Raw genomic sequence first — 15,103 nt, forward strand, 5'->3', positions numbered from 1 at the left:
TACCCACTGCTCTGAGGCTAGGAAACACTGTCACCCCGATAAATCTGCAATAGTTGAGAATTTCAAAAATCATTTTTCTATGGCTGGCCATCCTTTCCACCTGGCCACCCCTACCCTCAACAGCCCTGCACCCCCCACAGCAATTTCCCCAAGCCTCCCCCATTTCTCCTTCACCCAAATCCAGATAGCTGATGTTCTGAAGGAGCTGCAAAATCTGGACCCCTACAAACCATCTGGGCTAGACAATCTGGACCCTCTCTTTCTAAAATTATCAGCCGAAATTGTTGCAACCCTTATTACTAGCCTGTTCAACTTCTCTTTCGTATCGTCGGAGATCCCCAACGATTGGAAAGCTGCTGCGGTCATCCCCCTCTTCAAGGGGGGAGACACTAGACCCAAACTGCTACAGACCTATATCTATCCTACCCTGTCTTTCTAAGGTCTTTGACAGCCAAGTTAACAGATTTACTGACCATTTCGAATCCCACCGTACCTTCTCCACTATGCAATCTGGTTTCCGAGCTGGTCATGGGTGCAACTCAGCCACGCTCAAGGTCCTAAACAACATCATAACCTCCATCGATAAGAGACAATACTGTGCAGCTGTATTCATAGACCTGACCAAGACTTTTGACTCTGTCACTCACCACATTCTTATCGGCAGACTTGGTTTCTCAATTGATTGCCTCGCCTGGTTCACCAACTACTTCTCAGACAGAGTTCAGTGTGTCAAATCGGAGGGCCTGTTGTCCGGGCCCCTGGCAGTCTAAGGGGGTGCCACAGGGTTCAATTCTCGGGCCGACTCTTTTCTCTGTATACATCAATGATGTCGCTCTTGCTGCTGGTGATTCTCTGATCCACCTCTATGCAGACGACACCATTCTGTATACTTCTGGCCCTTCTTTGGACACTGTGTTACCTAACACTGGGGTGGCAGCGTAGCCTAGTGGTTAGAGCGTTGGACTAGTAACCGAAAGGTTGCAAGTTCAAATCCCCGAGCTGACAAGGTACAAATCTGTCGTTCTGCCCCTGAACAGGCAGTTAACCCACTGTTCCTAGGCAGTCATTGAAAATAAGAATTTGTTCTTACCTGACTTGCCTAGTAAAATAAAGGTAAAAAAGAAAAAGAAAACTCCAGACGAGCTTCAATGTACATACATACAACACTCCTTCTGTGGCCTCCAACTGCTCTTAAATGCAAGTAAAACTAAGTGCATGCTCTTCAACCAATCGCTACCAGCCTGCCCGTCTAGCATCACTACTTGATGGTTCTGACTTAGAATATGTGGACATCTACACATACCTAGGTGTCTGGTTAGACTGTAAACTCTCCTTCCATACTCACATAAAACATCTCCAATCCAAAGTTAAATCTAGAATTGGCTTCCTATTTCGCAACAAAGCATCCTTCACTCATGCTGCCAAACATACCCTCGTAAAACTGACCATCCTACCAATCCTAGACTTCGGCAATGTCATTTACAAAATAGCCTCCAGCACTACTCAGCAAATTGGATGCAGTCTATCACAGTGCCATCCGTTTTGTCACCAAAGCCCCATATACTACCCACCACTGCAACCTGTATGCTCTCGTTGCCTGCCCCTCGCTTCGTATTCGTCGACAAACCCACTGGCTCCAGGTCATCTATAAGTCTTTGCTAGGTAAAGCCCCGCCTTATCTCAGCTCACTGGTCATCATAGCAACACCCACCCGTAGCACACGCGCCAGCAGGTATATTTCACTGGTCACACCCAAAGCCAATTCCTCTTTTGGCAGCCTTTCCTTCCAGTTCTCTGCTGCCAATGACTGGAACAAATTGCAAAAATCACTTAAGGTGGGGACTCATATCTCCCACACCAACTTTAAGTACCAGCTGTCAGAGCAGGTTACAGATCACTGCATCTGTAAATAGTCCATCCAAATATCTCCAAACTGTATTTTTTTTTTTTTGCTCCTTTGCACCCCAGTATCTCTACTTGCACATTCATTCTGCACATCACTCCAGTGTTTAATTGCTAAATTGTCATTATTTTGCCACTATGGCCTATTTATTGCCTTACCTCCCTTATCTTACCTCATTTGTACACACTGTATTTGGACTTTTCTTCTATTGTGTTGACTTTTTTTTATTCCATGTGTCGCACTGCTTTGCTTTATCTTGGCCAAGTCGCAGTTGTAAATGAGAACTTGTTCTCAACCGGCCTACCGGGTTAAATAAAATAACGTCTTGCATTCAAATGCAGGCAATAGGTTTCCCTATTTTCCCTATGGGGACAATAAAATCAGTAAAGTGAAACTAAGTATTTCATGGTAAATAATGTTTAATTATTTCCATCCCTATACAATGTGAGGACTGGCTGGCTGCAAGCCACAATTTTCATGTGGTTATTTATGTTTCCAAATGACTAGCTTTTAGTACAGACCATTAGGAGCACCTGCCCTGCAAGCTGTTGCAGTAACTGTACATAGAAGAGCCTTTAAACCTCTTTGGTAAAATGTTTCAAGGTAAAGTACAACTTGATTTAGACTTGTGTATTTATATTGTTTTTACATTTAATTGAACTGCTTTTCTATAGCAATTATCATAAAACACTAAAGCATTGTGCATGACACCTGACATGGTCAACAATATTTTGCCCACATACTTCTTATATAATAAACATGACATTTTTTCACTGTCTGTTAGTGTGGCCTAATACTGCACAACTGTTCACCGGTTTCACTACAGTGTTACTGAAGGCCTGTGTGTGTTGAGCACGGAGGTTTACATCAGTTCATGAAGTCACTGGGATAAAAGTTCATGTTTAGGTCTGGTGCATTCTTGATTACTGGGTCCACTCATTTGCCTTTCTTCATCTTTGAAACCCTCTCCTTTCTCTTCTTCACGTGTTTCGGTGTTTTGTTTTTTCTCTTTTCCCTCTGGGCCTCCTTGGCCAGTTTCTTCATCTCCTAAGAAATGCAGGTTGAGGTTTGGGTATAGAATGTTAGATTAAAACATTGATGTAATTTTAGGTGACTTAAATTCAGACTGAAAGAAATCTAAATAGTTTGGGATATTTGCAGAACGTGCTCCAGATTTAGTTTTGTATAGGCCATGTAATAACCTAAAAGTAGTGGGCACAGTTGCAGGGTTACAATAACCACAAGGTGCTCACTCCCTCTGGTGGTCAATTGTGTAATTTCCTTATTTATTTTTTATTCATACCAATGCAATAAGATGTTTTTTTTTAAATATTGCAAGATTACTTGAAAAATTCACCTTCATAGTTTTAATAGAAGCATACCTTCTTGTCAATCTGAGACTCCTCTCCCACAGACTCCTGTTTGCCACCATCCTCATCTTCATCTTCATCCTCTGAACTTGAGCTCTCCTCTACATCACAGTCCTGGAGCAGGGCAGGTACCTACAAATGGAGGGACGAAATAACAGTCAACAATTAAACATTTACAACAGTCAATAAACAATCATACTTAACATTCCTCAACTCAGGCAGGGTCATGGTAAAAATATTCACAACCACACATGACTCAATTAGAAGCCATTATTAAAATCTGTTTATTTCAGTTGACAGTCGCCACAGAAAGCCATACCTCTATAACAAAAAAGATCAACTTCTTTAATTGACATGCAACCTTTGCTGCCAATTCACAAGGGAGGCATTGAGTATGACTTACTGTCTGAACTCCAGACAGATCCTTCTTCAGGCCCGTCACTGTCTGGTAGAGGATCTATATCAAAGAGATCACAGCCATTAACACAGAAGAGACAGATTAATAAATCACAGTGTAGAGGCTGGCTCAATCACATTGCTACTGAAAAAAAAGTAACAATAAATATCAGGAAGTAGAGAAACCTGTAAAGTGAACCATGAGTTAGGGGGTTGTTGACAAAGTCGACTACTTTGGTATCAGAATGGTGTGTTTGAGCGGTGACGTCCGGGTTTTAGTCAACTCACGTTGTCATTCTGCATGTTGTGCGAGGACTCGTCGTCTTTCATGTTTGTCATGGCATCCACGTCACGTTCGTAGTGGCTCACTTCTGTAAGTGTGCGTGGGATGTACGCGTTCTTAAACACCTGTCACAGATAAACCAAAACAGGGAGAACGTCAGAATATCGTGGAGGAACCCAAAAAAACATTTCACCTTCATGGTTATCAGATCTAAAAAAATAATAAAAAGACTTTACCTCCTCATTCACACTATCCTGATTGGACCTCTCCTCTGCCGTCCTCTCGGAAGCAATGTCCATCGCCTACAATGAGAAGAGAGCCATCATGAACACAGGCATATCAAAAGGCCATGCTCGCGGAGTACTGAGCGTGTACAGAAACGCACGGAGCATCCCACAGTGCAACTTTTCACTTGACAAAACAAATGCACAAAAAAAAAACAGCATACAGTTATGATTCAATTGTGTAGATAAGCAAACTTCACATCAAATGAAACATCCCCCCCTACCTTTTCCAAGTAGAGGTTGATGTTGCTGCTGGTGATGGAGGGATCGGTGACGAACTCAAAGAGCTCACGCAAAGTCATCGCCGCTACCCCTCTCTTCAGGAAAAAGTCTGGGGGACACGGGACCAAATCTCATCGAGCCTTTCATCCAAACTCAGCCTCATACTTCCAACAGAAACCATAGGCACTGGACACTCCTAGTAGAACCTCTTGTCTACATTAACCTCTTGTCTACATTAACCTCTTGTCTACATTAACCTCTTGTCTACATTAACCTCTTGTCTACATTAACCTCTTGTCTACATTAACCTCTTGTCTACATTAACCTCTTGTCTACATTAACCTCTTGTCTACATTAACCTCTTGTCTACATTAACCTCTTGTCTACATTAACCTCTTGTCTACATTAACCTCTTGTCTACATTAACCTCTTGTCTACATTAACCTCTTGTCTACATTAACCTCTTGTCTACATTAACCTCTTGTCTACATTAACCTCTTGTCTACATTAACCTCTTGTCTACATTAACCTCTTGTCTACATTAACCTGTGTTTCACATATTACGTGCATGTCGGGTTGGTGTTACGGCAATCTCAGATGAAATGTAGCTACATTTGACGATATTAAACAAAAACAGAACTTTCATACATGTTTTGTTTCAAAAAACCTTTTAGAATATTAGAACGCTTTGTCAAATAATAAAAGAAACAATCTGTGCTTTAGAAATGCAATAGTCTATTACCCACAAGCATTAAGGCTGTGGTTGGTTGACAACGTCACAGAGCGCTGATTTAGGATCAGCCCCCCCCCCCCCAGTCATATGTATTATGATGGTGAAAGGCTAAACTGATCCGGTATCAGAACTCCTTCTCTAGCGACTGTGTGAATACGGGCCTGGGCCACACGAACCATTGACATTGGTACAGTCTTTGCGCAGGAACTCGAGAGCGTGTGGGTGGTCGTGCTCCACAGACTGGGACACGTCGATGATGTAGGCGTCACCGTCGTTGTACCTTGACAGATAAGCAATAATTGAGTATATATATATATATATATACAATTGAATGCATCAATTTAGTCAACCCAGTATCTGACAAAATTGCACCTGCAGCGAATGGAACTTCCATAAATGCACCAATGGAAGGGTTTTTACTTAAAGGCACAATCAGTAATATTTCCTGTTGTTCAATTCAAAATGGTAATTTCAATGTACAACACCATTGATTCTCTATGAATAACGAAGAAGAAACGCCTTATGAATATAACTAATAAGCGTAGTTCTCACACACACACACACACACACACACACGTACATCAGATAACAAGAGGGAACTTACAGCATGTTGAACTCACTGAGGTCTGAATGGACCAGTCGGGCCTCCTGGTACATGACCCTCATGTGGTGTATCACCTGGAGATACAGCTCACGTGCTTTGGACTCGGACAGGGAAGCGTTCTTCAACAGAGGAGCAGGCCTGGGACCAGAGATACAGATTAAAAACAGATCTTCAAAGCCAGGAGAAGCATCCACGTTTATTCAGTTTGCTATATAGTAAACGTAGATGTGTGTGCAGACCTGCGTAGAATGCATCTCAAACACCACACACACTCTGCTATAACACAGCAGCAAATAGAAGTGTTCAACAGTGACATAGTTAAAGTATAAAAAAACATAACAGCCTTAACAGCAGTTACCAGAAGTGCCAGAACAAAACCCCCTATTAAACTTTTTTTGCTCTCAAATCATCACATTAGCAATGACTACAGTTGAACAAGTGAATTGTTTGTCCTTTTTGAGAGAATTGATTTGGACCACAGCTTCACTACACACATACAGGCTAGATAAAACCAGAACTTACACATAGAACTAGGAAACAACCTTTAAGCCAGACATAGTAACCGGTATATAATATTGACACGTCAAAACAGAAACGAAGCCTGATCATACTTACATGTCATCCTTGCCGATGAAACTCATGAGGAGCACGTGGCTACGCAGCATGATTGGCTCCGGACTCGGGATGCCTGCCGTCTGCAACCTGGAGACAGGCAGTACGAAGAGACAAGCAAAAACGCAGGGTCGTATTCTTTCAGGTACACCACAGAGTGTTGCAAGTGAAACGGAAAACCAGCGTTTCTTATTGGACAATTCCAAGTAGTCCCTCCCTTTTTCAGTCAGTTTTCAAAACTAGTGAATTTAGGGTCAAAGGTGATTCATTGACACAAGCATAGGCTTGTACCATTTGGTGCCAGGTAGTCTACCCAATAATGTTGAATTATTTGAGGTTCCAGAAGGTATCGGTTCTTAACCATTTACACAAACTTGAAATGTTTCTTACAGAAGGAGTAGCAATTGAAACAGTTTGGAGATTATGGGAAAATTATTAGACCAAATTTGAGGACAAGAGTTCACCTGACGAGACTGAATCCAAACAGTACACGAGACTGAATCCAAACAGTACACGAGACTGAATCCAAACATTACACGAGACTGAATCCAAACATTACACGAGACTGAATCCAAACATTACACGAGACTGAATCCAAACATTACACGAGACTGAATCCAAACATTACACGAGACTGAATCCAAACATTACACGAGACTGAATCCAAACATTACACGAGACTGAATCCAAACATTACACGAGACTGAATCCAAACATTACACGAGACTGAATCCAAACATTACACGAGACTGAATCCAAACATTACACGAGACTGAATCCAAACATTACACGAGACTGAATCCAAACATTACACGAGACTGAATCCAAACATTACACGAGACTGAATCCAAACATTACACGAGACTGAATCCAAACATTACACGAGACTGAATCCAAACATTACACGAGACTGAATCCAAACATTACACGAGACTGAATCCAAACATTACACGAGACTGAATCCAAACATTACACGAGACTGAATCCAAACATTACACGAGACTGAATCTAAACATTACACGAGACTGAATCCAAACATTACACTGTTGACTTGATCTGTATTTTACATTCACTGCCACATTAACGACATCTGAAAATCCTCTGGATACTTTCAGTAACATGATGAGAATATTCCTGGACAATGTGTTGTAGGTGCAACATAAGAGAATGACAAGGGGTTGAGGCAGAGGACTAACTGGTGTCTCGAAGTGGACACACACACCTCTCCAAAGTGTGCATTTTCCCTAAGTATATTGAACAACAATATGGAATCAACATGTAAAATTAAAATAAAGTGTTGATCCCATGCTTCATGACCTTGAATAAAAGATGACAGAAAGTCCATATGTATTAAAAACAAATCTTTCAAAATACATAAAGTTCTCTTAATTTACAGCATCTCTCTCACTCAGACAAACCATTTGCAAAAGTTGCCCAATTATTGCGGGAGGGACGGGCGCAACTTCTTGTCACGTGCAATGCTCAAGTTCAGATCGTCTCGTCAGTCAAAACCCACACAGAGCTGTGAAGAGCAGTCTGAGCTATGACGTCATGTATTGCGTGTTACTGTACAGCCACTGCGTTCCGATTTAGGCGCTTATCATTGACCTAATCTGCAATTTGCAACCAGTATATGCGGGTATGAGTGTAAAGGGGTTAATACCACCTTAAACCGGGAATAAAATAAAGCGTAACCATGGTTACTTTTTTCCATGGCTCATCTTGGGGATGCTCACCTGATGAGGTTTCTCATCTCCTTCTCGGCCCAGGTTCGCACCATCTTCCTGGGGTTTCCTTTACAGTAGCCATGGCGGAACCTGGAGGGAAGACGACAGACGTCATCAGCTTTAAACATGGCTGATGCAATCCAAGTCTACTGTACGCTAGGGATGGGCGTGAGTACTCGATTAGTTTATATCGGATTAATAATCGCATGCAGGTACTCAATATAAAATTGCAATTATTTAGCAGGTTACATTTCTAAGCACTGACAAAATCAACTAATAAGCGTTTGTTTCTAGAGTAGGTAAAGTGCAGTAAAAAATATTTTTTTAATTTCAGCCCTATTTATCATTTAAAAAACGCTAACATGCGAGTACTCAAATATTTTTCAATGCGAGTATATCCAACACAGAATCTTTCAAAAGCCCATTCCTACAGTACACAACAGACTGCACCAAATAGTTAGTTCCACATCAACCCCTTCTGAAATACGGTTACTTAAAGGTCTTGGTTTTATAACACCATCTTAGACAAGCCAGGAAATGCTGTTCACCTGAATTCTCCACTAACATATTTGTCACGGTCCTTGAACAGTAAGATGGAGGTCTTGTAGATCTTGATGGCTCTGCTCTCACCATTGGCAGTGGTTGCGTGGTAAACATTTGCCTGTTGGTAAAAAGCACTTTGAAATAATGAAACTAAATATGCCATTCGTAGGACAATAAGTTGCCCACAATTTTTAAAATGTATATAACAACTAGGCAAGTCAGTTAAGAACAAATTCTTATTTACAATGACGGCATACCCCGGCCAAACCCTGACAACACTGGGCCAATTGTGCGCCGCCCTATGGGGACTCCTAATCACAGCCGGGTTTTGATACAGCCCAGGACCGAACCAGGGTCTGTAGTGATACCTCTGGCAATGAGATGCAGTGCCTTAGACCGCGGCGCTACTCAGGGAGGCCCAAGTGTTCCACAGTGGTGGATACATTTGCCTCATGACGTTGTGGGATCAACTTGCCTCTTTGCCTGTGCTGATACATCCATTGATCTCTGAAATGACACCCCTGCTGAGCATCTTAAACAGAATCATTCGTGTCCGCGGGTCCAACACCTTTCAAACAAACAATACAAGGAAATCAATTCACTGTTGATTTTCTGTTACTCAGGCTTACACTGAAATCAGGTATGAAATCCAAACAGAATGCCATCACCACATAAAATAACAATTTTCAACTCTGATTTTAGTACTATTGATTGATTTTAGTACTATTGATTCAATGGTTTTTTCCCCCGCATCAATCTACACACAATACCCCATAATTACAAAACAAAAACAGGTTAAGAAATGTTTACTAATTTACTAAAAATAAAAAAAACAGAAATATCACATTTACATAAGTATTCAGATCCTTTACTCAGGACTTTGTTGAAGCACCTTTGGCAGCAAATACAATCTTAAGTCTTCTTGGGTATGACGCTACAAGCTCGACATGTATTTGGGGAGGTTCTACCATTCTTCTTTGCAGATCCTCTCAAGCTTTGTCAGGTTGGATAGGGAGCGTTGCTGCACAGCCATTTTCAGGTCTCTCCAGAAATATTAGATTGTGTTCAAGTCCAGGTTCTGGCTGGGCCACACAAGGACATTCAGAGACCTGTCCCGAAGCCACCCCTGTGTTGTCTTGGCTGTGTGCTTAGGGTCATTGTCCTGTTGGAAGGTGAACCTTCACCCCAGTCTGAGATCCTGAGCTCTCTGGAGCAGGTTTTCATCAAGGATCTCTCTGTACTTGGCTCAATTCATCTTTGCCTCGATCCTGACTAGTCTCCCAGTCCCTACCGCTGAAGAACACTCCCACAGCATGGTTTCTGCCACCACCATGCTTCACCATAGGGATGGTGCCAGGTTTCTTCCAGATGTGACACTTGGCATTCAGGTCAAAGAGTTCAGTCTTGGTTTCATCAGACCAGAGAATCTTGTTTCTCATTGTCTGAGTTCTTTAGGTGCCTTTTGGCAAACTCCAAGCGGGCTGTCATGTGCCTTTTACTGAGGAGTGGCTTCCGTCTGGCCACTCTACCATTAAGCCCTGATTGGTGGAGTCCTGCAGAGATGGTTGTCCTTCTGGAAGGTTCTCCCGTCTCCAGAGGAACTCTAGAGCTCTGTCAAAAGTGACCATTGGCTTCTTGGTCACCTCCCTGACCAAGACCCTTCTCACCAGATTGCTCAGTTTGGCTGGGTGGCCAGCTCTAAGAGTCTTGCTGGTTCCAAAATTATTCCATTTAATAATGATGGAGGCCACTATGTTCTTGGGGACCTTCAATGCTGCAGAAATGTTTTGGTACCCTTCCCCAGATCTGTGCCTCGACACAATCGTGTATTGGAGCTCCACGAACAATTCCTTCGTCCTCATGGCTTAGTTTCTGCTCTGACATGCACTGTCAGCTGTGGGACCTTATAGACAGGCGTGTGCCTTTCCAAATCATGTCCAATCAATTGAATTTAGTCCAATCAAGTTGAATAAACAGCTCAAGGATAATCAATGGAAACAGGATGCTCCTGAGCTCAATTTCAAGTCTCATAACAAAGGTTCTGAATACTTGTGTAAATAAAGTATCTGTTCATTTTAATACATTTGAAAAAAAATCAAATATTTGTTTTCACTTTGTCATTATGGGGTATTTTGTGTAGATTGATGAGGGGGAAAATGATTTATCAATTTTTGAATAAGACTAACGTAACAAAATGTGGAAAAAGTAAATGGGTCAGAATACTTCCCAAAGGCACTGTATGCATGCATGCATAAAATAAATAAATATATACATACATAGATTATATATAAACACACACATAGATTATCAAAAAAATACACATTTATACACACATTTATACACACACTATAAAACTCCAATGGGAATAAAAAACTATTTTTAAAAGCACACCTGCTCAACTGTAGCCCGATCAGATTTGTCTTTCACTCGAAACCTAGCGGAAGTAACCAGAACAGCCAACGAAATTATTTTTCATACAATAACAGAAATAAAAAGTACTCTTTACTCCAAGCAGTGCAATGTCATGTTCAGTGACAGGTTACATACGTGTCAGCATTTTGTTGTTTCTGCATCACGGTCACTTTGTTGATCACAGAGTCAGCATAGTTGAGCTTATCTACAGTAAAAACAAACGCATTCAGCGCTCTACACAGTTACTTCTCACATTGTATTGTCCATCTACCCAGCTAAAATACTTAGTGCTGAGCGATTGGTGCTTTGAGGTCGGTTCGGTTCCTGTTCCATTATCAAAAAAATACCAGTTTGCGATTATTTGAGTTGAATGCTGTACCCCAAATAAAACCATGAATAAAAGTCCCATGACAGTATTAACCATAATTTATCCACATTACTTGAATAAAATAGTTCAGTTCTTGTTTATATTACTTGATTTGCTTTGATTATTTTACTGCAAGTCATCTCTATAGAGCTACTGCCTATGCTGTCTGACAAATCACTATTTTGTAGTAAATAAGGCATGCTGAACACCATCCATCCCTTTCATAATTTCGGGTAGAGACGTTGCTAAGCAACTGCTGCTCTCTATATATGACCTCAATCATGCAAGCTTGTCTCTTCAGTAGCAGGCGTAAAATAAACAGACTGTACAAGTAGATGTGCAATGGATTATGGTCATTGTAGTTCATTACCACGTGTTATGCACTAAAATATGTAGAATATTGGCCTGTTGGAATCTACAAATCCCTACTACGGCACAGTTCAGGGTGGATCTTGATTTATCTCTTAGAGAAACTGAAATGTGCTCATTGAGCTCAAAAAGAAAACAGAACGAAATTGAATTAAAATAATTGAACAGTGGTCAATTAGTTGTTTTAAAAATGAAAAATTGCCAATATTTCCGTTAATTGCTCAGCACTAAAAATTCTACTTGAACTCACCTAAATTAATTTTGTGTTCAAACTTCCTCAGAGCCTTGTCAGTGGGGGTTGACAGTTTCTGTGATTTGTTACTAAGATTTTGTTTATTTGCCTGCAAAAAAACAACAGATGACATCAATTTGCTTCATTGTCTCATATACCCAATATTGGCTCCTGCTATGGGAGCAGATTATTATCAAAGTCCACTAGTACATGTACATTTTGAAATAATGATTTATTTGCTGATAGTCTATAAAGTTCAGTTTTGGACTGTCTGGGACTCAACTCCACATCAGCCTGGGACATGGCCCAGAATAGGACAATGTGGAGATCCATGTCGAGGTTCTGAACTTACCTGGTGATTCATTCCTGTTCTATTAGCCATGTAGCGTTTTGTCAAGTCCCCAGTCTCATTCCAGTCCCAATCATCATCATCCTCCTCTTCTTCCTCCTCCTCCTCCTCATCATCATATTCACGCAAATCATTATATGGGGTTTCCAGGCTAACTCCACTGACCTGGCCCTCTATTGCAAGCATCTCCTCAGCTGGTTGGGTGATGGCTACACTATTTAAAAGAAACATAGCTAGTGGTAAGGCTCTGTACATTGAAACACTGACAGAAAGAAAACAAATAATTGACTTAGCTAGCTACATGAACCAAGCGAGAGGGGCAATACATGACATGCAGTGTGCTGTTTGTCTTGAGTCATTACATACGTTCCTTGAATAATCTTTGCATTGCTAAATGCAATGAAAAGAGACATGGGCTACCTTGTTTTATAGATAACGTTTTATACTAGCCCAAAGACCGATAGATGGCGATATTCTGGCGCATGATTGTGGGAAATTGTGTTTCATAAGGAAAGTACACATATCTTCCCAGTTCTCGCCATTAAATTGAGTTAGGGAGGAAATCAACGCAATTTGTAACCTAAATGGAGAATGTTATGTACGAACCGGTCCACCGGTGGATATGAATTTATAAACTGGCTGCGTACAACAATATTGTCATCTGCCGGCCTTTTGGACACGAGCTAACACTTGAGTAGACACAGGACACAACTCTCCTAGAGTTTTCATTGATTTATTTAACTAAGCAAGTCAGTTAAGAACCAATTCGCCAACGCCGGCCCAAACCGGCCGACCCCGGCCTAACCCCGGCCTAACCCCGGTCTAACCCAGGCCTAACCCCGGTCTAACCCAGGCCTAACCCCGGTCTAACCCAGGCCTAACCCCGGTCTAACCCGGCCAATTATGCGCCGCCCTGTGGGACTCCTAATCACCGCCGGCTGTGATAGTTAGCTGGTTAAAGTAGCTAGCTAGATCAATTTAGTCAAAACTCATGTTGTGAAATACAAATTCAACACGCATTTTTATTTTAAACGTATCCAATAAGTTGTTCAAACAATGAAATAGCTAAATACTTAGCTATAACTAGTTATATGCCTGTGGTTGGTCGCTAACGTTAGCTAGATAACGTTAATGGCAATGCCACGCATGCTAGCAACAACAAACAAGGATATAAGTACGACTAGCAGTAAAAGGCTACAAATAAAGTATATACTTGTCGACACCTGTTTGATTCGTCCGCATCATCAAACTGTCCTGGTACAATCTGGGCCATGGACATTTCAATTCTGTATTTCACTCCAATGTGAGTTTACAACTCGTGTAAGAAGCTCGTCTGTTTCTACACACTTCCTGCTATTTTTCTTCTTCTTCGACGAGGTTTAACAGCGGGTTGGCATCCAATAAATGCTGCATTACCGCCACCTGCTAGACTGGAGTATAACTACCTTATACTTTGCTTGAATGTTTTTTTTTAACTACCCCTACCGTCTCTACACTCACACACACAAAAAATAACACCACCCTACTCCACTATTAAAATATTTTTGTCCTACCTTTTAGTCCTACCTCAATCCAACAACCTGAAAGGATGGGACACCACCCCTTAACACACCCTGTGACTCTTCTGATTTCAAGTCTCGCACACCCAAAATGCTTCTCTGCAGCTGACACCACAACCTCAATAGTCTGCGACTATTTTCGGAACTCTGACATTTCTGACTTGCTAACTCATTGAAAGTGGAAGGCATTATGCATATAACTATAACCAGTTAGCAAGTCGGACATGTAGACATTTAAATCCAACTGAAGGAGTATAGGTTTTTAGAGGGAATTTTGGTCAGTGTTTCTTGTTTTTGGTAATTAGTATGAATTTTTTCAACCAAAACAGCTTTTGTTTTTTGGGATGTTTGTTTTTTACTACCTCATACAGTAGGTGGTGGCACTACACCTTATGAGTGTAGTCTGCCTACAAACCTAATTATTATTATTATTATTATTATTTATTTTTTAATATGTCCAAAATGTCAGAGTTTCCTAGTTCGGACTAGCACGTGAATGTGGCATTACCCCTGGTTGAATGGAGGGTGCAACATCAGGAAGTAGCATTAGCCACATGGTGGTGGAAAATTGTGTTTTATTAAGACAGTATGCATATTTTTTCATTTTTTTGTAGTTGGTCGGCACGCCATTAAAGCTAGTTAAGGAGGAAAGCTTTGCAGCCTGAATGGAGGATATTTTATGTAAGAACCGGTCACTGGGGGACACTAGTGTATTACCGACTAGGCACAAGCCCAGACGGTAGTGGGGACCCATAGCACCCACAATGACCCGACACACCTCAAAGCTGTGTAAGGGTTATTTGAACAAGAAGGAGAGTGATGGAGTGCTGCATCAGATGACCTGGCCTCCACAATCACCTAACCTCAACCCAATTGAGATGGGTTGGGATGAGTTGGACCGCAGAGTGAAGGAAAAGCAGCCAACAAGTGCTCAGCATATGTGGGAACTCCCTCAAGACTGTTGGAAAAGCATTCCAGGTGAAGCTGGTTGAGAGAATGCCAAGCGTGTGCAAAGCTGTCATCAAGGCAAAGGTGGCTACTTAACACTTTTTTGGTTACTACATGATTCCATATGTGTTATTTCGTAGTTTTGATGTCTTCACTATTATTTTACAATGTAGAAAATATTTTTTAAGTA

General features: G+C 41.3%; 1 protein-coding gene across 2 annotated transcripts; it reads right to left on the minus strand.

Annotated features, from left to right (window-relative positions):
- Nucleotides 1-2,254: 2,254 nt before the first annotated feature.
- Nucleotides 2,255-13,785, minus strand: riok1 (RIO kinase 1 (yeast)). 2 transcript variants are annotated; one of them, XM_046333903.1, is made up of 17 exons: nt 13,620-13,761; nt 12,410-12,620; nt 12,076-12,166; nt 11,225-11,294; nt 11,069-11,111; nt 9,153-9,245; nt 8,683-8,795; nt 8,144-8,224; nt 6,411-6,497; nt 5,796-5,933; nt 5,368-5,471; nt 4,461-4,567; nt 4,189-4,254; nt 3,958-4,077; nt 3,677-3,730; nt 3,286-3,405; nt 2,255-2,950 (listed from the first exon to the last, which is right to left on the minus strand). In XM_046333903.1, exons 1-17 carry the CDS (start codon nt 13,649-13,651, stop codon nt 2,840-2,842), a joined length of 1,641 nt encoding a protein of 546 aa, XP_046189859.1. In that variant the 5' UTR covers nt 13,652-13,761; the 3' UTR covers nt 2,255-2,839. The 2 variants fall into 2 exon arrangements, with proteins under 2 accessions (XP_046189859.1, XP_046189858.1); XM_046333902.1 differs by having other exon boundaries at nt 2,257-2,950; nt 13,630-13,785.
- Nucleotides 13,786-15,103: the final 1,318 nt, after the last annotated feature.

The sequence above is a fragment of the Oncorhynchus gorbuscha genome, unplaced genomic scaffold (assembly GCF_021184085.1).
Source record: "Oncorhynchus gorbuscha isolate QuinsamMale2020 ecotype Even-year unplaced genomic scaffold, OgorEven_v1.0 Un_scaffold_55:::fragment_6:::debris, whole genome shotgun sequence".
NCBI lineage: Eukaryota > Metazoa > Chordata > Actinopteri > Salmoniformes > Salmonidae > Oncorhynchus > Oncorhynchus gorbuscha.

Coding starts and splice junctions, on each gene's coding strand:
- riok1 (XM_046333902.1), bottom strand. CDS start 13,685: ATGTCCATGGCCCAGATTGTACCAGGACAGTTTGATGATGCGGACGAA. Junction 11,112..11,224: donor AAACAACAAAATGCTGACAC/GTATGTAACCTG, acceptor TACTTCCGCTAG/GTTTCGAGTGAAAGACAAAT. Junction 3,731..3,957: donor ACAACATGCAGAATGACAAC/GTGAGTTGACTA, acceptor TCTTTGATATAG/ATCCTCTACCAGACAGTGAC.